Source organism: Sarcophilus harrisii, chromosome 1 (assembly GCF_902635505.1).
Source record: "Sarcophilus harrisii chromosome 1, mSarHar1.11, whole genome shotgun sequence".
Taxonomy (NCBI): Eukaryota; Metazoa; Chordata; class Mammalia; order Dasyuromorphia; family Dasyuridae; genus Sarcophilus; species Sarcophilus harrisii.
The window spans coordinates 249,442,964-249,468,269 of NC_045426.1; the positions used below are offsets into that span (position 1 = coordinate 249,442,964).

The window sequence follows — 25,306 nt, forward strand, 5'->3', positions numbered from 1 at the left end:
TATTGTTATGCTGTAAATGTTTATTAGCACTTCTACTTATAATTGCTCTGTGCTAGGCACTAGAGAGATAAAGATAGGTATACCCCAAGTTCTGCAGTGAAGAACTATATATCTAAAAAGATAAAAGACAGCTAGCAAATAGATATAGTATAAGGCAGAATGAGATACGTGCAAAAGAGGGGTTCAGACAAAGTGCAATGAGAAACCTGAGGAGGAAGAGATCACTTTCAACTCTAGGATGAAGAAGGGGAAAAGAAAGGTCATAGTAGGTCTCATGAAAGAGTTGGCATCCAAATTGAGCCTTAAAGAAAGGGTTAATAATAGATAATAGATAGAAGTAAAGTATATGGAAGTAGAAAATTACTTAAGACTTATAAGACAGTAGAGAAGAGAGGATTATGAGAATAGAGAAAAGAGATTACCTCCTGCACCAAGACAGAAACATGGCCAGCCCAGGGATTTACAATTACAGTGGGATTGTAGCACAGTATCAGGACTGGAGTCAGGATTCAGTTTCAGATACTTACTAGCTTTGTGACTCTGAGCAAGTCATTTAACATTGTTTGCCTCAGTCAATTTTCTCATCTATAAAGAACTGGAGAAGGAAATAGCAAATCATTTTAGTATCTTTACCAAGAACACCCCAAATGGGGTCACAAAGAGTCTGATAGAGAATGTTTCTGAATGAAGGCATTTCATTCAGTATAAAAGATAACTGAGCTTCTATCTATACAACTCCACAATAACCCAGTAAATTCATTAAACCACCAGACAATTCAGTAAAACCAAAAGGTCAAGTTGTCTGATTAGCTTTGACATGTGGCCTGAATCCAGATATTCTAGCCTTAACTCTCTTTCTTGCAAATGTCAACTAATAAACATCACTCCTTTAATAATACCTATGCTCTCTTACTTTTAAAGTATTATATAAACATGAGTCATTATCTGTCTCCTTCTAGCATTATAAATCTAAAGCTGGAAGGATTTCAAGAGGTCTCCAGTCTAACCCTTTCATTTTCTAAGTAAGGACACCAGGAAGACTAACCTGCCCAAAATCACACAGAAAATCACTAAGAAGCCAAATCACTAAATCATTTAATTTCAGAGCCACCATATATGCTACCTCTATGTTTTACTCTGTGTATGTGTGTGTGTTTACTGAACACAGAATTATGATCATTTTTAAATGTAAATAAACTTCATTTTAAAAAAAAAATTCCTCCCTGAAGATTGAATATTTTTAGTTACAGGAGATTGCAATAGGGAAGATCTTGGCCAACAAATTTGTTTTCAACGATGCACTACTTTTGTTTATAAAAGATAAAAGAGTTTTGAAAATATTATTACTCTGCCTTTTCATCTTTTAAAAATACATACATTTTAAAAATATTGAAAATCCCTTTTCCTTAGAATTCCAAGATCTATCCAGTTTAAGATAGCCAGTGATATTTGCTTTTATTATACATTGTTGAAAGATAACTGTGCATTCAAAATTTATACTTAAAAAGGGGCAGATTTTCTTGTTATTATCTATTAGCTCTTAGTAAAGATAGGAGCAGGACTCAAATTAAATGGGATCTACCAAAGGTCTTTTCAGGGGATAATAAGTTGGAGAATACCTCTTAGCTAGTTAGGGAAGAGGTCAATTCAACTTCCTTTGTTGTGTCATGCTCTAAAGGGAACATACCTGATGAAAGAATTCTCTCTAAGGGGGCCAGCACAAGCCCCAGGCATTTCAAAATAATATTTCTTCATTATCAATGTCATTACTCTCAGCTAGTGGTATTCAGTCAACAAAGATTTAATAAGCACCTACAATGTGCCAGGCACTGTGCTAAACACTGAGGATACAAATACTGGCAAAGACAGCTTTAAGGAGCTTTTAAGGAACTGACAATCTATTGGGGGAAACAGCAGATAAACAATTATGTGCAAACAATATATATACAGAATAATTTGGAAATAAACAGTAGATGGAAGTCACTAGAATTCAAGGAGATGAGGTTTTAGCTGAGACTTGAAGGAATACAGGAAGAAGAGATATTTCTAGTCATGGGGGTAACAATCCATGAAAATGTCCTGATTTGAGACCTTGTTTGAGCAACTGCAATATAATGGTGATCCTGGTAATTTCTTACAAGAAATGAAATTTATATAAATGTGCGTGTGTATGTGTATATATATGCTTATATACCCATAATGCATTTTAAATGGTGTTAAAATAAGATAATGAATTTCCCTCATACCCTGGCATTTACCATATTAAACAAATGTTCTAAAGAATTTTTTAAAAATTATTTAGGGCAGAAATTGTGAGAAATATTTTGCTTCAAGTGAAGTTACTCTGGAGACAGAGGATCAAATTGATTTTTGACCCCAAATTCAAAGTCTACCTGAGGAGATACTAAATACTTATCAATGAAAACATAAAGAAATTATTAGGGGCTCCTTGCAGATCAGAATTTTCCTTTTTAACACAACTGAAAAAAAATAGTCCTGTTAGATATGAAAGATTTTGCATCAAGGGAGAAGAAAAGGAAATTTCATCAGTTTCTGCCTGTAGCTAAGTAAGATGAAGCAGGGAAGTGATGAATATGTGGTGACTACAGAAACAGCTCCCACCAGGCAGCTCCCACTTTCAAGAGCCAGGGAAATTAGGCCAGACCTTAAAGATGTCAGATCCTAGGCATTTAATAATTTTCAGGCATCCCACAGCACTTACACTACTATCATAATAACTCCTTCATTCATGAAATCACATTAGTGACCTGCCACCAAAAGGGTGAGAGCTTTGAATTGTTTGGTGGTAGTAGTATAGATAGATTTGCAAGAAACAATTCACTGGCCTCCTCTTCCCCATTTATGATGTCTCCTTCAGTCAAATATAAACTTCTTGAAGACAAGAGCAATTTTCATTTTTGTTTCTGTGTCTCCAACATTTAGCACAGTGTTTGGCACATGGTAAAAAATAGATGATGTTTCATTCATGTAGGACTTCAGAACAGAGGAATATTAACTGATCCACATAGAGACCCTTGCCACTATGAGATCACTTAGTACTGCCACTTACTAAAATTAATTAATTCAGTACTGATATGATAATGCAGAAAAGTACTAGAAAGATTAACAAGCATGTTATGGGAGAGTTCACTTCTGTGCAGAGTAGAAGAATACTGGACTTACAGAGAATAAGTCCTTACTCTGATGCTTATTAGCTATGGTTTAATAGCATATGTTCGGGCTGCAATTTTTTCAACTATAAAATGTGGGTGATAAAAGCACCTATCTCACAGAGGTGTAGTAAACTTTAATTGAGACAAAGTATGTAAAATATTTTACAAACATAAAATGGCTATATAAAAGTCAGTTGCCATCATCATGACTATTATTAAATAGTTTTTCTAGTTTATGAAGAACAATAACTAGAATTTACATAATGCTTTGTGGTTTATAAAACACTTAACAGAGATCACTTCACATTATCCTCATGACAACTCTGGGAGGTATGTGCTCTTATTATCCCTTTTTATAGATGAGAAAATAGCCTGAAGGAGGCTAAATGACTTATCCAGGTTCACACACATAGCAAGTATCTGAAGCTAGATTTGATCTAATCTTTCTGATTACAGGTTCAGCCCTCTATATAATGTGCCTCCAGTTTCATTACAAAACATTTTGCATAGGTTATCTCTTTTTAGAAGACTCAAACCTATAATGTCTGCTTTAATATGGCACTGTAACTACTAGGTAAGGGAAAAATAACTATCGTTTAAATCTGTATCCTATCTAAAGAGTAACTTAGAAAGCCATTATTTAATTCTCAATTCTTTTTTTTTTTTTTTTTTGAGGGAACAGTGAAGAATCTTGGAATAAGAAAAGCCCACTCTTCTGTCAAAGGAGTGGATTAAACTAGATTAGAGTTTCTTAACCTTCTTTGTAGTGAATATATATCAGGAAGGCCTAGAAACTCCTTCTAAAAATAATGTTGTTGTTGTTGTTTAATAAAAAAATATGAGGCAGCTAGATAGCACAGTAAATAGGAGCACCAGTCCTGAAGTCAGCAGGAACAGAGTTCAAATTTGACCTCAGACATTTAACATTTCCTAGTTCATGTTCTGGCCAAGTCACTTAACCCCAACTGCTTTACAAAGAAGAAGAAAGAAGAAGAGCAAAAACAACAACAATACTGGAATTACAAGTAAACCAATTTCATTAAAATATAGTTATCAACTTTAGGAGAAAATATAGATCTTAGGTAAAGCAGCTCTGGATTGGATTACTTAAAAGATCAGTTAAATTCCATTTTTCTGCCTTGACACAGGACCATTCTCACTGATAATATATTTGTTTTCTTTTTCAATCATCTAAGCATATTAACATAATTGAAGGTAATCAAGTTATTGTTTTTAATTAGTTGGTTTAATCACTTGAAAATACAGAAATGGCCTCCAAAGAATGCCCTCTGAAATGGATGTCAGAAGTCCATTGAATAAATCTTCATAAGGGGATTGACATCTATTTAAATTACCCAATCAATTGACATGTCAAACAAAATCCAAGTAGTAAAAATCATTATTAATGATGGCCATGGGCAAATCCCATAATTAGGCTTTGACCATTTGTGTCCAAAGTCAAAACTCACTAATTGTCCTTTGTGTGATTTGGTTGTGAGGTGTTTTTCCCCCTATTATTTTGTTGTTTTTAGTGGAGTAAGAGTAGACTTTAAAGGACCCTGGTCTTTACAGGGGGATTTTCCTTGTATTTTTAAAAGTATAAGCCATGCTCTCATCCCAAGTAACTTTATAGAAATTCTCCCCAAGAATCAAAACAAAGAGTATGGTGAATCAAGATGAAGAGAAACTCTCATGATGCCCCCACCATCTGAACTTGCCAAGCATTAGAGTAGTTCTTTATAAAATATACCTGCAGTTAAATTCTTCCCCAGGCTGTTGGGCAGATCCAGAGAAAATAAAATACTAAGAGGTGAAATGATTTACCCAAAGACTTTTAAAAGAAAAGTTAACAAAAAGTCATTTTTTCTTCTCTTATCTTTTTTCTTGCTCCTTTTTCCTCATCACCTTATTCCTTCCTTTTCCTTAATTTTTTTTCAAAAGACAACATATCCAAATGTATTAAACTTTTCCTATTGTTTTTTAAAGACATTTTCTTCTGAAAACTGATTTCAAACATCAACATATTTCTTATAAAAGGCATTTCTTTGTTGTTGTGGAAGTATTTTCAAGAACGGGATCTACAATTTTCAAAGTCTTGTATGCATGCATGCATATGTGTCATATACACATATACACATACACTCACACAAAATTGTTTTAGTCCAAAACTGTCTTTCATACTTTAAAATACAAAGAGGGAAACAGATTAAATATCCAATTTGTTTTGTGTTGCTTGGGTTTTTTCTTTACTTTCCCATATCACCATTTTGAACATTTGAATTGCTCATTTGAGCTTTCTATTCTATTTCACAATTTTATTCTCCAGCCCAAAATGACTCTTACTTGGATTTCCAAACATTGCAAAAAAAAAAAAAAAAATGCTCCTTCCTTAACTTGCTGATTAACATTGACCTCATCTATATTTTTATTTACATTGGGCTTAGTTTCTATTAATTTTGAGTGCTCTTTTATTTTTATCATAATTGCTACTATTTCACATGCTTATTATGGTTTTATTTTTAAAAGCCTATTAATAATAATGTGCTATTAAGAGGACACCTTTCTCTTATAAAACTCAAGGAATATTATGGCTAATATCTGTGCCAAGTAAGAAGGATAATTTACAATAAAAAGAATACAAGAGTTTGAATTTGGAGTGCTATGTTCAAACTCTGTCATTAACTACCTGTGTGACCTTAGGAAATGTATTTTATCCCTCTGTTACAGTTTCTAAATTCCTTTTGTTTGTTGTTCAGTCAGGTGTAACTCTTCATGACCCCATTTGGGATTTTCTTGGCAAAGATACTGGAGTGGTTTGCCATTTCCTTCTCCAGCTTAATTTACAGATGAGGAAACTGAGAAAACAGTATCTTGCCCAAAGTCACTCAGTTAGAGAGTGTATGAGGCTGGATTTTAAATCAGATCTTTCTGACTTAAGTTTGCTGCTCCCTCCACTCCTTGAACTCCCTCCAACTTCCCTAAAATGATCCAATTTCTTTCATTTGGGGAGGGAAGAGCTCAATTTTCAGACCTGAAAGTAGAAAGCAAGACTATATCCTAAACCTAGAGGAGGATATCTGTCACAGGTGTGTAAGAGGAGGAAGGAGAGGAGGATGGATCTTAGAGGAGGAATATTTCTCCTTTTTGGCTACAACAGATGCAGCATTATTGTGCACATATCCCTTATCCAAAAGGGAAATTACGTGGATTGTCCCAGATCTTGGATATAATCTCATGCTTCTAAATAGTTCACCACAATATCCTTTTTCTTTTATTTTGTTTTACTTTCTTTTGGCCTTTTGATTTTTTTTTCTGACATTTATATCTAGCTTTTGAGTCTAGCATCAGTAAAGGCATATAACCCTCCTACAAAATATCCCTTTGTAGTAAATACTATCGGAACAATACTGGGATACATAGGCCATGGACTATTGTTGTTTATAGTCTCTGAGGTTCAATTTCTTCATATGTAAAAAGACAAACTTGGCCAAGAAATTGTCCCTTTCAATTCTGAATCTATCATCCTATGATAATTATGTTCTCTTGAGGAAATGTAACAATGGTAGATATATGTTTTTTATTTGAACAGTGTTAATAGTTTCATCTTAGAAACAGCAAATCTTACAAGAAAGTGTAGAAATAACAATGATGATGGTGGTGGCAATGGTAGAAATAATAATAGCTAACATTTATATATCATTTACTATGTATCAGGCACTGTGGTTAGCACTCTACAATTATGTCATTTGATCCTCACAGCAACAGTAGGAGGTAAATACTATTATTGTCCCCATTTTACAGATATAGCCTGAATTCTCAGACTTTGTCTACTGAAAGCTAGTCAACTGAAAGAAGGAAAGAAATGACAACCAAAACTATTGGATTATTCTTTTGCTTTTTTGTTTTATTTTAATTGGTATCAGATCAAATGAACATCTGGAATTTTTTTAACCTATTACTTAGTTGTTTTGTTGTTGTAGAAACAATTTTAAGAGCCTGGATTCAGGTGGATAGTGATATCCTGAAAAACCTAATGAAAATACTTAGCTTGAGCTCTGAGTAAATCTCTGGAGGTACTCTGGCATTAATTCAAAGTGAATCCCCTAAAGGAACTCCACTTTGGGTATAAGCTGAACTGAGCAGTCAGCTACTCTTTCTAGATCCTAAGGGTAAGTGGCAAATTAAAAATTCATTAATCATGTTAATTGAAGCTGAATATTAGTGCTTTGGGAAGTATACCTCCAAGTTTAAAAAAAAAAAAAAAACTGGGTGGTTCAAATCACCAAGAGGAAAGACTGGGATTTTTTCTCATGAGAAAAGTAAAACAAAAGAAATCGGGAGTTCACAGGCTTCACCCCCTAACGCTATGTATATCTTTGATTCTCAGCTCTCTCTTCTTGTGGTAGAGTTGGGTCATTGGTGGGCATAATAATAATAAGTAGAATGGTGGTTTTAAAAGAGATCCTCAGCATTTCTGCTTCTGCTGGCATGTGGGGTTCCAATGAGGCTAGCATCTCAATGGGAATGTATCCCCGACTTTCTAGCCTTTGGAGAGCACCACTTGCAGAAAAGGGCCAGTGAATTCTAAAATAAGCTCTTTTAGTGAGAAAAGCCAGCTGAGCGGTTGAAATCAGAAATGCAGAAGGTCACTTGCTATTTTGGAAGCTGCAAGCTGGTCCTCATTTTGTAACTTCGCAGTTATAAACAAAGAACTGTCACCTTTCCTCTCAGTGTATTTATTTCCTATGAAAATAAGCTGATTTAACCCTTTTCATACACAGAATTAAGAGATTGGCAGATTTCTTATATAATTTGCAGTTTTAAACAAAAAATGGTCACCTTTCTTCTGGGTATATTCATTTTCTATAAAAATAAGCTTATTTAACAGTTTTCATGCATAGAATTGAGAAATTGGTAAAATTGTACAACTCAGTTATAAACAAAAAAATTCACATTTCCCTTCAGTGTATTTATTTCCTATGAAAATAAGCTGACAACCATTTTTGTATGCAGAATTAAGAAATCAGAAGATTTTATTACAAAAAAATAACTTTAGCCAAGCAAAATAAGTTATTCATTTGTGGAAAAGTTATTCATTTATTACTCTTTGCTTAACTCTAGAATGTTATGAAGGGGAAAAAAATGACCATTTCTTAAGGACAGTAGTGGTGGTAGTGATGATAGTGATAGTGGATTTGGTAGTGGTAAGGGAGGAGATTTATGATTTCATTGGTGTATAGTAGAGGTATCAAACAATATTAACACCCACAACACTCTGGAGTAGACCTAAATCAGATTAAAATGTACTTGGAATATTTTTAACCAAATAGAAATATGATAAAAACATAGGTAATATTAAATTTTAAAATTGTCAATGTGGACTCTACAAGGTTTCCTTATTTAAGGTTTAATGGAATCTTGAGTTTGACACCATTAATATAAGGCACTTCTAGGGAAAAAAATTCCTGTTTCAAAGCAGATGAATGCTTTCTCTGTAAGGCACCATCTTAGAAATTACTTGGGGGTGGGGGCTGCAGATAGATGGCATGATACATAGAGCACAGACCTGAGTTCAAATCCTGCTTCAGACACTTAACACTTAATAGCTTAACAAAATAGCAGGTCACTTAACCCTAATTGCCTCATAAAAGGCATAAAAGAAAAAAAAAGAAAGTTTCTTGGAGCATTGAGAAGTATAATTATAATAGCTAGCATTTATATAGTGTTTTCCATATATCAGATACTGTGCTAAGTGCTTTACAGATATCTCATTTAATCTTTACAACAATTCTAGTAGGTAAGTGCTATTATCATCCACATTTTACAAATGAGGGAGAAGAGGCAAAGTGACTTGCCTAGAGTCATTAAGCAAATACGTTTCTGAGACTGGATTTGAATATAAATCTTTTGATTTCAGATTTTATGCTGTTCCCACTGGACAGTGGAAGCTGCTTGCTAAGCTGCTTGCTTAAACTTTTATAAATTATGTCTCTATACTATGAGGTATGGGTATTCCTTATCTAGATTGCAAGGTCCTCTAGGAAAGTTTTTTAATCTATTTTTATTTTTTTAATTACCATACAATTTAAAATATAATAGTTGTATATTCAAAGCCTTTTCCTTTGTATAGAAGAGACAAATATCATTCTATCATGATTAAGATCCTGATCATTTAGAAATAGGTTATTCCATTATTATCCTATGATATAAGGATCATATTTATAAAGCACTCTAACTTACAAAGCACTTTATTTTCATGATCTCATTTGATCCTCATGACAATTCTTCAGCATATGATGAGGATACTGAAGTTCAGAGAAATTAAGTGACTTGCTGATAAGCAAAGGAGACAGTATTTGAATCCAAGTATTCCTGATTCTAAATCCAGACTATTATCTACCAAGCATCTGAGTAATGCAATAGACAGAAGTTGGGATCAGTAGCCCTTTGTTTAAAGTTTATCTCAGTTATTTACTAGGTCTGTAATTCTAGACAAAATCACTTAATTTCCCTCATTCTCAGTTTTCTTATTTATAAAATGAGGATAAGAATAATAACAGCTACTTACCTGGATTGTTCTGAAGACCAAACAAAATGTAAAGTTTTATGCAAACTTTAAAGTGCTACATGTTAGCTACAATTATATATAGCCTTCATTGGCTTGGGATGATTGATTAAATCTAAAAGGGACCTCAGAGGTTGTGTAGTCCAATGCCCTCATTTTATGAAGAAGGAGACATTTTCATAGGTTAGTAATTAGAGAAATGCATTGTTTCACAAATTTTTTTTTTAACTTCTTTGTGGTAATTAAATATTTTAAGAGCCTCCAAGCAACCTTTCAAATCAATAATGATGACTCTTTTCTTCCTCTAACTCTCTCCTTCCTTCTTTCCCTCTATCCCCTACCTTGATCACTATACACATCCCTGGCCCCACACACACACACAATCTCTTAAACAAGAGGGAAATTCTTGATGTCTTTTCTAGCAGGTTCTCTTCCCCATATCTTTAAGAGAGTGACTTCATCCACTGACCATAGGAGAATAATAAATGCAACTCATAAACATCACTTCTCTAGGTGTTTGAATTCCACCTGCCAACAAATCCTCCTGGACAAACTCAGAATCCATCATCCTGCCATCTCTTGTCCTAAGATGCTTCTGCATGCAGCAGTTTGTAGTTTAGGGGCAATAAAAGGGTCTGATACAAAATGGGCACAAAGGAGCCCCCACAGCACTCAAAAGCAGCAAAGAGAACATAATTGCCCCAAATTTTCTTATCTCCTTTGCCCTTTTACTTTTATCTTTTGTGTCTAGACTTTCTCACATGGCTGCTCCCTGAAGAGGACTTTATATACAGTTTCCTTTTCTGCTTTTCCAAGCAGTTTTGGCAATTTTTCTGGCTCAAGAGGCAATGAGAGAGGGCAATGTGGCACGACAGGAAATGGACTGGACTGAACTAATGAAATTTTTTTTCCTATTCAACCCTTTTGAGCAGTAGGCAAAGAGAGGATAACATGCCAGAAAAGAGGCATAAGACTACAGAGCAAGAACTGGAAGAAACCTTAATAGTCCTTGTATCCTACCCTCTCATTTAACAGATGACAAAAGTGAGACACAGGGAAGTTAAGCAAGTTGTTCAGGATCACACAGCTAGTATCTCAGTGAGGATCTGAAATTAAATTTTCCTGGCTCCAAGTCTAGTACCTATTATACTACCATCAAATCCAACCCTGTTTTAGAAATGAGGAAACTGAGGCTCAGAGAACTTAAAGGATTTTCCCCTAGCACAGCTACCTAATAAATGTTGAGGACCAGACCATATATCAACTTCTAATTCAAATACAGTACTCTCCAGACTTTTCAGTACCTTTCCAGAAAGAAAAACAAAAACAACAACAACAAAAAAAAAAAAAAACATGTTTTTTTATAGAATATTCAAAAGTTTTAATGTGGTTTTTAAGCTTACATTTTTTAAACTGAAAATAATACTAAGACTTTTAAGACACCATATGCCAATGTCTATATTGTAGATGTTTGCATTCATTTTGATCATCAAGATTCATAAACAATGAACTATTATTATTCATTCTTATTAAAGTATAAATTAATATTGAGTGAAATCCAATTTATTTAAGTAAAAAGGGAAGGCAATGAAGCCATTTCAGATATGAGTGTAGGAATACTTTCTAGCATTGTATAAACCAGGAACCAATACAAGTAGAAATGTTAAATGCAGGAACTAAGAACACTACAATTTAGCATTTTCCTAATAGTTTATATTTATAGTGAGTTTTGTTGTTATTTTAAGGTTCTTATTAGACAATATATTGGTCTGGAAATGCCCTTGATGCCCATGATCTTTGCTCTGCTCCTGCATTTGTTCATAGAATCATGTCTTGTTTCTTTGTGCTAAAAACCTCTATACACATACACAATTGCCCACATGCATACACAAATGCATGTGCCAAAAAATAACTAGAAATCCACAGTAAATCCATTAGCATTTCCTAGTCAAGAACCATGATTCAAAACTCAAAATCTCCCAGGCAGGAAATGGTGTCAATACACCATGAAGGAGCAACACCAGCTAACCTGACAGGCTCACACATATGAAAAAATTAAGGCGTATCAGAGCAAAGTATTTGGAGAAAGTTTGGAGAGTCTTACTTCTTTTCCTTACTTCCTCACCTGGAAAAGGGTGAAAAGGGAGTTCTGATATTGAATCTAAACTGAATTTCAAAATCTTGGAATGAATAAAATCACCCAATCCTAGAGATTAAAATAGAAAACTTTTCTTTCATATGAGAAAGGAGATCTTCAAAGTTTTGATCTGAGTACCCAGGAGATAATACTAGGAATGCCATTATGAGCCAAGAGATTTCTTCTTGGCTTCCACAGTTCTTTTAATATATCAAATTTTCTGGCCAAGTTTGGAATACCATAGTTCTAAGCCAAACACATGTTCATAGTATCCTATGGGGAAGTTTTGTTTCTAAGCTGATTCTGGATTGTTGAGATTCAAACTTGTATATACTAAATATTTCTTTGCCATTCTGGCATTATTTAATCTCAGCATAATCATGAAAATTATCAGAAATCAGGATGGGGATGAGACAAAATGGTATTCCTAGATTCTGCTTCATAGAGCATGGATAACAAACTAAAGATTGAAATGCCGCTTAAAACCTTTGCCTTCCCTGAAAGTAGTTTGGTTTTCCTATGTTCTGCATCTTCCCCAAAGTACCCACCAGCCATTCCCTCAGATAGCTGAGAGATCGTGATTTTTTTTAGGGGACCTCCTACTAACCATAGCCAAATTTGAACTTCAAGGAACTGAAGACAGACGGTGTTCATTGCTGCTTTTAAAGACTTTTCATGTTTTCCAAGCTCATTTAAGATGTTTTCAAGGGAAGTGTTAAGACTGTTAAAGTATTCTTAGCCCAAACAACATAAGGCACAATTGTTTTAGCTTAATTTGATAGCAATAATGACAGTAATAATAAAGTGAAATCTTTTACAACTAGCAAGGATATCAATAATGGGGTCAGAAAGCATGTAAGGAAAGGGGCACCAAGTATAAGTTTCCATCCTCTTAATGGATAGAGTGATTCTGAAAAATATCCAAGTAGATAATTTGTCTCAAGCCTGTGAGGCAGACAGGATTTGGAGGAGGAAAAAAAAAATAAAAAAACAACTTCCTGACACAATAGCATGTTACCAAACTGCTTTCAAACATAAAATATTTGCAAAGCTGATTTCCTTGTAGAGAGCAGTTTTATTCCCAAACCTACAAATTGATTTTTCTTTCTCCTAGATCGAATTGCACAGAACATCATTAAGTCCCATTTGGAGACGTGTCAATACACCATGGAGGAGCTACACCAGCTAGCCTGGCAGACTCACACATATGAAGAAATTAAGGCGTATCAGAGCAAGGTATTTGAAGAAAGTGTGAAGAGCCTTACCTCTTTTACTTGTAATCCTGTAGTTGTCCATCCCTCCTGCCACCACCTTTTAGAACGTTTAATAGTATCTTACCATGTTGGTAAAGGATTCTAATAGGATGAACAGAAGGAATAGCTGAATAATATATATTTTTAATCCACTGAAAGTATAGAGAAAAAGAGCTCTCTAAAGAACATTCTAAGATATTTACTAATAGGTTATTCAATGTCTTTCTTTTTCTTTAAAGAAAAAAGTCATAACAATATTCAGTGTGAGTCTTAGAGTCAGAAACAGCCTAGAGTAATGGAAAGGCTTTAGACTCAGAGACCCTAGATTCAAATATGGAATTCACTACTTGCTATATATTGACTTTAGCTGAGTCAGTTGTCTCTGAACCTCAGTTTCCTCATCTATAAAAGGAAGTTGTGGGACTAGATACCTTTTATAGTCCTTACCAACTCTATATCTATCATGCTAAGACTTTCTTGTCACATCTTATGATGGTAAAAGAAAAGCACATTTAACTGTTTACAGGTAGACTATCATTGTTGATGAAAAGATTATTTTAGTTAATTTTGAATAACAGATTTCTCATTTCCAAGCTTCAGTTTCCTCATCTGTAAAAAATGAGGGGCTTTCCTAGGTGATCTTAAAAAAACCTTCCAGCTCTAAACATTCTCTTTTTATATTTCATAGAAAATGCTAAATATTACAAAGAATCCTGGACTGGAATTTGTGGAAACCTGGATTCTGACCCCTATAACACATGAAAGCTATATGACCTTGGGGGAATTGACTCTTTCAGCCTCAATTCCTTCTCCCAAAAAAGGTCTCATCTGGCTCAAAAATTCTATGGTCCCATGAAGTCTGGGTCAGCTTACCCCCCCCACACACACACACACTATACTATTATGTTATTAAAATATGGTTTTCATTTGTTTAAAATGTTAATGGGTTTTTGTTTTGTTTTTAGAGAGAAACTTCAGTTTTCTGTTCATATTGATTTTCCTCAAATGCTTTTCATTTAATTTAATTCAGTATACACTTATTAACAATTAACATTTATTAAGTCCTTATTGTATGCCAGGTACTGCACATAACTATCTCATTGGTCTACCCTGGGAAGTAGATGTTATTATAATTCCATTTTACAGAAAAGGAAACTGAGGCAAATGGCAATAATTGATTTACCCATGGGGGCACACAGATAGTAGAATCTGAGATTAAAAAAAAAAAAAAAAAAGGAAAAAACCTTGTCTTACTAATTCTAGATCCCAGTACTTTATATACTGGATTACTGGAACTTCAACTGCCTTGAAATATACCTGGGCTAATACTAACTACCTGTAAATATTACCTGAGCTTCTACCTGCCTAGCAATTTTAAGAGGTAAGGGCCATTCAGAAGCAAGAAGGACAGCTCTGTAAAATGCATGGTTACACATAATCCAAAGAGCTTATTTTACCCTACTCAAGGAAGAAAAGTTGAATCTTTTGTTTAGAAGAGAAAAAGAGGAGAGAAAAGAAAGGGGAAAGTGTCTTTGAGAAACTAGGTGTCCTGGAAGCCTTTCCCCATTTTAGTCCCTTTCACTTTCCCATGATTTTAGTCTATCAAGGTCCAAACAGAGTAGCACAATACCTTTGATATATTCACATCGAACCTCCTACCTCTTATTAAGAGGATTCTGTAAATTCCCACCTTGGGGCTCAGGGGACAGATAAGCAAGAATCCAGCAATTCTGTGTCACTTATCTCGTCTCCAGAGAGTTTCTTTGTTCGTTCTTTAACTCTTTATGTGTGTGTTTTTCTCCTCTTGAAGACCAGAGAGGCATTGTGGCAACAGTGTGCTGTTCAGATCACTCACGCAATCCAATATGTGGTGGAGTTTGCGAAGAGGATCACAGGTTTCATGGAGCTCTGTCAAAACGATCAGATTCTACTCCTGAAGTCAGGTGAGCATGTGCAAGACTATGGGGGCCTGTGGAGTTTAGACTAGGCTGTGGTGGGCAGTTACCGCGGTGTCGGTCCTAATCAATCCCCTTTCCAGTAAGCGGCTCATTTTTGCCGCCCACACATGGTCCTCCAGCTCCCATAGGGAACTCTCTATAATAAAAATGCCCCGTTCTTCCTTTCGACTCTCCTTTGAAGTCAAATGCAATTCTGCTTATTGAAAGCGGAGCCATTAATTGCAGAGGCTGAGAGACCCAGGCTGACAGGCATGGCAAGTAATTAGTGTGTCAAGGTGGCTGAATTGCTGAGCTGGCGCGTAAGGAAAAAAAAAAAAAAAAAAACCAACACTGGTTTTCAGGGAAACAAATCCAGGCTAACTGAGCCCTGCCTCTGTGGTCAATTCCAATCATTTTAATGAGAATAGCCTGCAGCCAGTGCGGCTGTGGGGAATGGGGGGTGGGGTAGTGGGAAGAGAAGAGGGAAGAGAGGAAAAACGTGTTCATACTCCACCCACATTCACCCCACCACTCAGGAAATAACTGAAAAAGCAGTCTGCTTGGTCCTGGATTCAGTAATGCCCTTATCTAAGCAGGAAGGAAAATGCATTGCTTTCTCTTCAAATCACTTTAAGGAACTTCAGATTTATGTCAACCTTGACAGGAGGTGTTTATTGCCAGATCACTGGACATCCATGTACAACTTAACCTCCAGTCCTGGTTTTGTCATGAATTAGAAATGCGACCTTGAGGAAGGGCTCCTCTCTGAGCCTCAGTTTCCCCATTTGTAAAATGAGGGTAATATTATTTGCACTACATCCTCCCTAAGTTGTGAGAGGAAAAGTATTATAAGCTTTCAAGTATTCTAGATATGAAAGTTCTAACATAATTCTTTTCTGACACTAGCCCAGTTATTAGCACACTCTACCTCTTGAAATTACTTTACATTTACTTTACAAAGTTTTATTCCTCCTGGTAGAATTCCCTAAAATCAGGATCATTATTTTCCCACATTTGTTGTTATTGTTCAGTCTTTTTCAGTGGTATCTGACTCTTCACAACTCCACTTAGGGTTTTCTTGGCAAAAATACTAGAGTGGTTTGTCATTCCATCCTCAACTCATGTTACAAAATGAGGAAACTGAAGCAAACTAAGGTTATACAACTAGTAAATGTCAAAGGCCAAATTTAAACTTGGGAAGATGAGTCTTTCTGACTAGGTCTGGCGTTCTATCTACTTTACCACCTAGCTGTCCAGTTTTGGCACAGGGTAGGTACTTAATAAATACCTATTTAATTACATTACATTAAATTGAATTTAAATTAATTACTCTGTAATTAGGGCTAGAAATAATGTCTGAAAAGTTATCAGAGTCAATGAAGGTAGGTTTTCAAAGTGTTCTAAGTATCCCTGGGAAAAAAAAAGTTCAAGACTAATTTTTTTTTTTCTTACATTATAAATGGGTGGATTCTTTCAGATAGACTTTGAATGACTGAGGAAATCATTACTGTTTTCCTGCCTTTCCCCTCAGTAGAATGTAATTTTGAGAATAAGGACTATTTGGTTTTGATCTTGGCATCTCTGGAACTGCATAACATATTGAATTTTTGTTGATTCAAATTGATTGAGAATTTTCCCCAAGCTTGCAGAATGCTCTATGACAGGCATTTGAACTTCCAAGTGGTAGGTATCCTTTCTTAATGGATCCTATGATCCCCAAGAATGTGGGGTCAATAGCAGAACAGGAGTGTAGCTAAACAAATGAAAAATCTCATTAAAAGTAATAAGTTCTGTGGGAAAGTTTCACGTACTATTTGTTGCCCAGAATAATTATGACCAAGGACTTTGAGTGGAGAAATAATTATGCAGGTTCATTAGCCTTTCAGATATCCCAAGCTGGATGGCCAGTACACAACTTAAATTCAGTATGTCTAAATCATAAAGCAATATCTTTCTCCCTGGATCCCACCCTCTTCCAACTTTTCTTAATACTGTAAAGGGCAACACCATCTTTCCAGTCCCTCAGATTCACAACCTAGAAGTCATTTTTGACACACCCACCCACCCCCACTATCTCTCACCAATCCCATATCTGTTGCCAGGACCTGTCCATTTCATCTTTGCAATGCCTCTAGACTGTGTCCTCTTCTCTTCTCTGACACTGGATTATTGCAAAAATCTGCTGGTAGATCTGTTTACCTCAAGTGTTTTCCACACTCCAGTCCATCCTCCTTTCAGCCAGTAAAGTGATTTTCCCAAAGGACAGGTTTAATCACATTATCCTCCCTTCTCAAAAATTCCAGTGGCTCCCTATTGCCTCCAAGATAAAATATAAAATGCTTTAGGTGCATTCAAAAGCCTGTGTAACCTCCTCCTACCTTTCCTTATTTTTCTTTTTTTTAATTTCTTTTATTTTAATTTATGAAACAAAATAAGAATCTCCACAAAAAGTAGAATTAAAAGATATTGCTCATGAAATTGCAATTCTACTATGTATCATTTGTTACTTTTAAAATATATAATAAAGTTATCATATGAATATTTTTGCACTTTTTTTTCCTCTTTCCACTCCCACCCAAAAGATGGCCATCATTAGATGGCAAATATGTATATGTATACATGTATATATGTCTGTATGTATGTATGTAAAATCATTCTATAAAACTTCTATTCTTGGCATGGAAAGTGCCATCTGCATCCAGAGAGAGGATCACAGAGACTGTTTCAAAGTAGAATGCTTTCACTTTTTTTGTTGCTATTCTTTCTGTTTATTTACTTGTATGTTTTGTTTTGTTTTGATTTCCTCTACCTTGATCTGACCTTTCCTGTGCAGCACTATAACAAATATGTTGTTATTCCTTACTTTTCAATGTTACTCTTTAATTCAGTGATACTGGCCTCCTGGTTGTTCCACAAACAAGATCTCCATTTCACAGATTTAAGCATTTTCTCTGGCTGTCCCTTCTGCCTGGAGTATTCCTTTCCTTCCTAACCCCCAATCTTTGCCTACTAAATTTCCTTGCTTCCTTTACATTCTAACTATAATCCCACTTTATACAGAAAACCTTCCCCAATCTGTCTTAATTTCAGTGCCTTCTCTTGGCTAATTATTTCCTTTTTATCCTGTGTATAACTTGCTTTGGATATATTTTTTGCATGTGATCTCCCCTATTAAATTCCAAGCTTGAAGCAGGCAGACACTGTCTTTTTCTTGTTTTTGTATCCTCAGTACTTAGCATAGTGCCTGGCACATGGTAAGCACTTAATAAATGTTTATTGATTGATTGATAATCCAGGCTAAAAGTATAGCTGAAATGACGTCTATAATGATCTGTCTCCTTAAGCAACCTCTCACATTGGCTAAGCAAAAGACAAGAAAAGATAAGATTGTTAGAGTCAGGAAAAGCTTCTATTGTCCTGATGGAGCACTGGCAGCAATAAAGTCCTAGAAGCATATTTTTAAAACATCTGTTTGAAGATCTTGGGATATGTCCAGACCAAAAACCATGGAAAGCATTTGGCTAAAGTTTATTATTTTCAAATTGCACTCGACTTAGTGCTTCTACTCTTATTTTTATGACCTAAGAAAAGAAATTCTATCCTCAGCTACTGACCTGAATTTATTTAAAAGAACTTAGTTCCTGTGTTGTATGTATATATGTATATGCAAACATGTCAGGAAAGACTGAGACCACAGAAAACTCAAAAAGTGCATCAAGGGGTTGCTTTGTGGTTTCTGAGGCTCAGGTTCATTGTATTAGCCTTGTTTCTGATATTTTAAAGGGAAGTTGTTAAAATTCTGAACCCTTCCTTCTCAGGTTTGCTAGATATAGGCATGCTACAATGTAATCCAAGAAAGGATTTTTATGTGTGTCTGAGACCCCTTTTGGCAGTCAGATGAAGCTTTTGGATCCTTTCTCAGAATAATGTTTTTAAATGCACAAAATGAAATACATAGGATTACAAAGAAAAACCAGTTACATTGAAATTCCATGTTTTTTTTCTTCACCTGGACAGGTTGCTTGGAAGTGGTTTTAGTGAGAATGTGTCGTGCCTTCAACCCACTAAACAACACTGTTCTGTTTGAAGGAAAGTACGGAGGAATGCAAATGTTCAAAGCCTTAGGTAAGTTCATTTTTAGGAGATACACCATGATTTGTTTGGTTGGTTTGGTTTTTTGTTTTGTTTGTTTGTTTTTCTGTTTAGTTGCAATTAGCTTCATCACTTTAACTATCAGCTTTGTTGTGTGTGCCCAAGAAGCGTAAGCCTTGTGGGCTCAACCCTAACTTGAACAAGAATGAATAATTCATTTTTTAAAACATCATACTTATATGGTCTTCCTTAATTAGAATGTAAAGTTCCTTGAGGGTTAGGACTGTCTTCTGCTTTCTGTATTTGCATCTCCAAACCTTAAAATAGTGTTTGACACACAATAAGTGCTTATTAAAGAATTTATTCATTCATCCATTCACTCTATGCTGAAGAGTTTGTCTCCCCACCTGATAAACAGAAGAATCATGAGTCCACTAAGAATTAAAATAAGGCAGTACTGGAAGGCACCTCACATTTTGAGCCAGACCACAAGTCCTTAACTGAGAAGACTAGGGTTTATCCTAATGAATTCTGTTTTGTTTTAATTTAGTTTTTTTTTTTTAAAGGAATCTACTTTATACAGTGGTTTTCTAACTGTATCCAAAGTCCCCAGATGATCCCAGGATGCCGTGGGTAGCATTTATGTTTAAAAAATGACAATACTTAAAGTTTCATTCTTGGCTTGAATTATTAATACCTAGTTAGGATAGCTAATTAAACTAGACATATATCATCAATGCCCTATCAAAGACAGTGCTATTCTATTTATTAATCATGGCAAGGTTTATTGAGCCTGGCAAGGGGGCATAGGTGAAAAAGATAGTCTACTGATTGGGTCTTTTGCAATACCAAAGTTAAAAATAGTGGTTCAATAGAAAACCCAGAGCCTGAGTTCTAATGCTATTTTGACCACTTAAAAGCCCTGTGACTCAGTCCCTTAAACTTAATGTCTTAGATCAAATGAGATAATATTTGTAATTTGCATAATGCCTGCTATATGGCAAGTACTATAAAAATGCTTCTTCCCATCCTTTCTTTTTTATTTCCCTTCCTTCGCTTTTCTTACCCTTCTCTTTTCTTCCCCTTTCCTTTCTCCCTTAGTTTCCTTATCCATAAAATAAGGAAGTAGAACCAGAAGGTTCCTTCCAACACTAGCTTTCTCAAATGCTGTACTTATGATGACCCATGACACTAAGATCCTGGTCTACAGATCATAAGAGTTTGAGAACCTCAACTCTGGTAGATTACTGTCTGATTAGAATTGTTTCATCAACTGTATCAACCTACCAGGACACGGAAGCATGATCAAAGAGCATTAGCAAACCTGGATTGCTGCCAGGAAAAGTTTCCAAGATCCTTGGTTTTATCTGCTCCCTATCTTGCCCTTAAATGCCAAAGCAGGACACCACTTGTCCTTGCCCATGCTGTTAACTGATCTAGTCAGTTGGCAGCAATTAGGTCAAGGCTGGCACTATTCCTTCTATGCAGATGATACATGTCCATCCACTTTGTCTCCAAGGCTTGGTTTTCAAGAAAGGATAAAAAGACTTGACAGACATCTATGGAAGATTTCCCGTCTCATAAAATAAAAATTAACTTGGAATTACTATAGGATTGCTAATTGACTATCATGATAACAACTAGCATTTATAAAGTGCTTTAAAGGTTGACAAAATATTATCTCATTTGTGCCTCACAAAAAGGTGAAAAAAGTCCTGTTATCCCTATTTTACAATTGAGGTTGAAAGATACTAAAGTACTTGCCCTGGGGCCACACAGCTCAGTAACTTTTTGAAGAAGAATTCAAAATTGAGTCTTCATAATTTTAAGTCAGTGCATTATCTCTATATTATCTTTGCTTAGCTGCCTATGTTCAACAACTCTAGTTTTTTTCTCTGTCTCCTTTTCTTAAAGAATAATCCTAATATAGCTGTAGTCTACCAACTAGTTTTCCAGAGAATGACTCAGATAAAAATCTAATTGCAGGAACATAAAAAAACTTAAGATCACAAGATTTAGAGCTGGAAGAAATCTTGGGGGGAAAAAAAACTAGTCCAATCCTTTCACTTTTTTGCCATCAGAGTTTAGTACAGATGTTAAAATTTGAAGAGCAATCACTAAAAGGCAATCAAAATAATGATTGGCCTTCAGCCCTTGCCATCTGAGTTGGTTAAAGGAACTGAAAAGCTATGGTCAATTGTCTTCAGATATTTGAATAGCTTCTATAGAAAAGAAAGATTATATTTATTCTTTATGGTCCCAGCAAACAGAAGTAGAGGCAATTGCTGGAAACTGCAAAGAAACAAAGATCAAGAAAAGCTTCACTACTATTAGAGTTTTACACAGCCTCAATAGTTGTGTTTCCTCTCATTTGACATCTTAGACCTGTTGGAGCAGGAATTCCATTTGGCCTAGATAACACTGAATTCCCATTCAGTTCTGAAATTCTATGTAATTCAATGATTTTCCCCTCTTAATGTAGAGTCTGAATCAAACTACACCATCAGGCTTCAAGAGGCTTATAAAACTCTCAAGTCCTATCTGAATCAATTAAAATGAAATTGGGAAATGTTTAACTACATAAAAGGTCAACATAACATAGATAATGTTGGGTGGTAGTTTTCTAAAATCACATGCACCCTACAGGGGAGATCTATTTCTATTTGAGTTTGACATTACTGACATAGAGCACTCAGATGTCCTAAATCTTGTGGTTCAATTCCAAAAGGATTTAGTCAGCCTTCTGGTATTCTAGACTCTGAATTTGACCCATAAGCCTGCTGCTTCTAATATTAATAGTAACAACAGTGGTAATAATGAGAAGAGCTAGTATATATATATATGTCATACATACTATGTGACAGGTATCATGGTAAGTATGTTGCAAAAATATCTTATGCTAACATCAAACCTGGGAGGTGTCTGCTATTTTGACTCCCCTTTTACAGATGAGGGAACTAAGACAAAGAGAGGTTAAGTTACCTGCCCAAATGTCACTTAACTGGTCTCTGAGTCTGGATTTGAACTTATAATAATAAATAATAACTAATATAAAAATAGCACTTTCTTTTTTATTTATTTATTTTTTAATTATAGCTTTTTATTTACAAGTTATATGCATGGGTAATTTTACAACACTGACAATTGCCAAACCTTTTGTTCCAATTTTTCCCCTCCTTCCCCCATCCCTTCTCCCAGATGGCAGGTTGACCAATACATGTTAAATATGTTAAAGTATAAATTAAATACAATATATGTATACATGTCCAAACATGTACATGTACAAAACGAATCGGACTTTGAAATAGTATACTTAAAATATCACTTTCTATATGCCAGGTACCATACTATATACTTTACAGTTATTATCCTATTTGATCCTCACAACAACCCTGGAAGATAGGTACTGTTATTCCCCTTTCACTGAAGTGCCTTGACCAAAGGTCACCCTGCTAATGGGGTCTGAATCTAGATTTGAACTCTGGACTTAGCAACTTCATACATCACATAGCTACCACTTAACCGCTAGGACAGAATTCTCTACCTTAAGCTTAAGCTTCTTGTTCGACAAAAGGATTCTAGAAAGACAGAATATAAGCCCTTCAGTAACTATACAAATGTCAGCTTTCTTGACTCTTTTCCCATTTCATCCCAATGTTATTCAATGAATTTCTTTTCTCCTTTTATAGGTTCCGATGACCTGGTGAATGAAGCATTCGACTTCGCAAAGAATTTGTGTTCCTTGCAGCTGACAGAAGAAGAGATTGCCTTGTTCTCATCTGCTGTGCTGATATCTCCAGGTAAGGAAGGCTGCATGCAAATTGTCATTCTCTTCTGCACCTTTTCCTTTTGTTTTTGTCACTGGAAAAAAAATGAGCAGTTCTACTTCTACTGCTCTCTTTCAAGACCCACCTGAGAAGAACTAGACTTCCTTTTCTTCAGTGATCTCAAGGACTGAGTATATCAGTTCCATTTTTTTGTTGATGCTATCTCTTTCTTCCTCTCTGTCTTTGTCTAATTGTCTGTCTCTATTTCTCTCTGTCTGTTTCTGTCTCTGTCTCTCTTTCTCTCTCTCTCTCTCTCTCTCTCTCTCTCTCTCTCTCTCTCTCTCTCTGTCTTTCTCACCCATTCTGTTTGTCTTTTTCTCTGATTGTCTCTGTCTCTCTGATTCTCTCTTTGTGTTTCTCTGTCTCTGTTTCTGTTTCTTTCTGTCTCTGTTTCTAATTCTCTTTCTGACTGTCTTTCTGATTCTTTCTGTCTCTGATTCTGCGTCTCTGTCTATCTCTCTGTCTTCGTGTGTGTCTTTCTTTGATTCTCTCTCTGTGTTTCTATCTCTATCTTTCTATTTTTCTCTCTGTTTCTGCCTTTGTTCCATGTATTTGTCCATTTGTCTCTGCCTTTATTTGTGGTTTCATCTCTCTCTATCTCCTTCTGTTTCTCTATGTCTCTTTTTCTCATTATTTTCCTTTTCTTCCTCCATTTCTTCCTTTCCTTCTTTTTCTTCCTTCCCTTCTTCTTCTTCCTTCCCTCCATTTTAACAAGTTCTCACTTTTTTCTATGGCTCTAGAAGACAGTTGTGTTATGTTTTGTTTTTTTTCCCTGAAATTAGACCAGAACAGATGGCACTGTTACACTCAGTATCTTAACCAAGAACACCATTCTTAAGATTTCCTGTTGTTTTGGAGGCTTTGCTTTATCTAATAAAGCATTTATGAGTAGAGTGGAGAAAAGTTATCTTTCTGAGGGTCAGTACTTATATCTTATAAGGCTTTGTCTGAATAAGAGAAACAAAGAAAGAGTTCTGGATATTCTCTTTACACAGTCTTTCAGACATGGAGGTGTGACAATCTTTTTAAAATTTATACATAGATTAACAGATACCACTAACTATTTCTGGCAATAATGGCAGCCTATGTAATTTCCCTTCTGTTATTCTTTATCTTTCTTTCATTCGGTGGGTTCATGAAATTTGTTTTTTCCCTGTAATATGATTTTTTAAAGATGAAATCTAAAGCTATGTGAGTAAGAGAGAAAAAGTTTCACTTAAGTCCTCAGTCCAAAAGAAGCATGTGAATAAAAAACTTCCCCCCTCCTTTTTTTCCAAAGGGTCCCATATCAATAAAGAGCTAATATCCGATTCTTAAACATTATTTAACCAAACTTCTCACTTGCCTGATTCATGGGTAATCCTGAACCTTAATGTGAAAGCAGATAAATCCCTAGCTTCCACCATATCCTCCCTGGCTACAGTGGCAGAAAAGTTTGTATAGTCAATAAAATCTCAGTTGTTTGATGGCCAGAGAGGGACTACACCAGAAAACATTTGTCTGAATTTTCCCAATTTTCCCATTTGCTTATATGGAAATATAAGCAAAAAAATCTTTGTATTCCTTTCTGTCCCCCTTCCACTTTGCAAACCTCCTCTCCCCTCCCCCCCCCAAAAAAAAAATTCTGCCTGGTATGATAATAATAATAATAATAGTTGACATTTATAAAGTGATTTAAGATTTGCCAAGCACTTTGTAGTTATTAGTTTATTTGATCATCGCAATAATACTGAAAGGTAGATGCTATTAAAACTGAGGTTACAAGAGGTTAAATGTCCTGTTCAGAATAACACAGCTAGTATATTTAAACTGGATTTAAACTTATTTTTTCCTGATCCCCAAGTTTGGCACTCTATTCACTATGGCACCTATCTGCCTGTGATGTCACAGAAGTTTGCCATCTACTTTATGGAACTTTTCCAGCCTGCCAAGAGCCTCCCATCAATAACCTTCAATCATTGTGGTTGTGCTGACATTGTGACTAACATTGTGACTGTGCTGATATGGTGCCAGACACCTCAAAAGCATAAGGAGAATAACAGGTAGCAGTAGCCCTCCCTCTAGGCAGAAGCCTGAGCCCCAGTGGACTTTCTCTCTTGCCAGGCTCCATGTTTCCCAAGACTGTCCCACAATAGTGGCAGACTATTTCATTCCAGACAGCTCTGGGAAGGGAGGGAGAGAGCAACTAAATTTAAACTGAATGACAATAATCACTGAGGGCTTTTGTCTTCACTTATGTAAGGGTTTGCTTAACTGTTGGGTAAAGTTGTCATTGTCCCTTCTAGAATTACAGAATCAAGTTGCTCACCTTACTTGAACTGG

At 35.5% G+C, this 25,306-nt stretch overlaps 1 protein-coding gene across 1 annotated transcript in view; it reads left to right on the forward strand.

Moving 5' to 3' along the window:
- Positions 1–25,306, forward strand: part of RORB (RAR related orphan receptor B) — a 255,056-nt gene that overhangs the window by 213,465 nt on the left and 16,285 nt on the right. The window contains exons 5-8 of the mRNA XM_031939553.1: positions 12,990–13,111; positions 14,939–15,071; positions 19,083–19,190; positions 22,847–22,957. Of these exons, the coding sequence (XP_031795413.1) occupies positions 12,990–13,111; positions 14,939–15,071; positions 19,083–19,190; positions 22,847–22,957 (474 nt within the window). The remainder of the gene's footprint in view (positions 1–12,989; positions 13,112–14,938; positions 15,072–19,082; positions 19,191–22,846; positions 22,958–25,306) is intronic.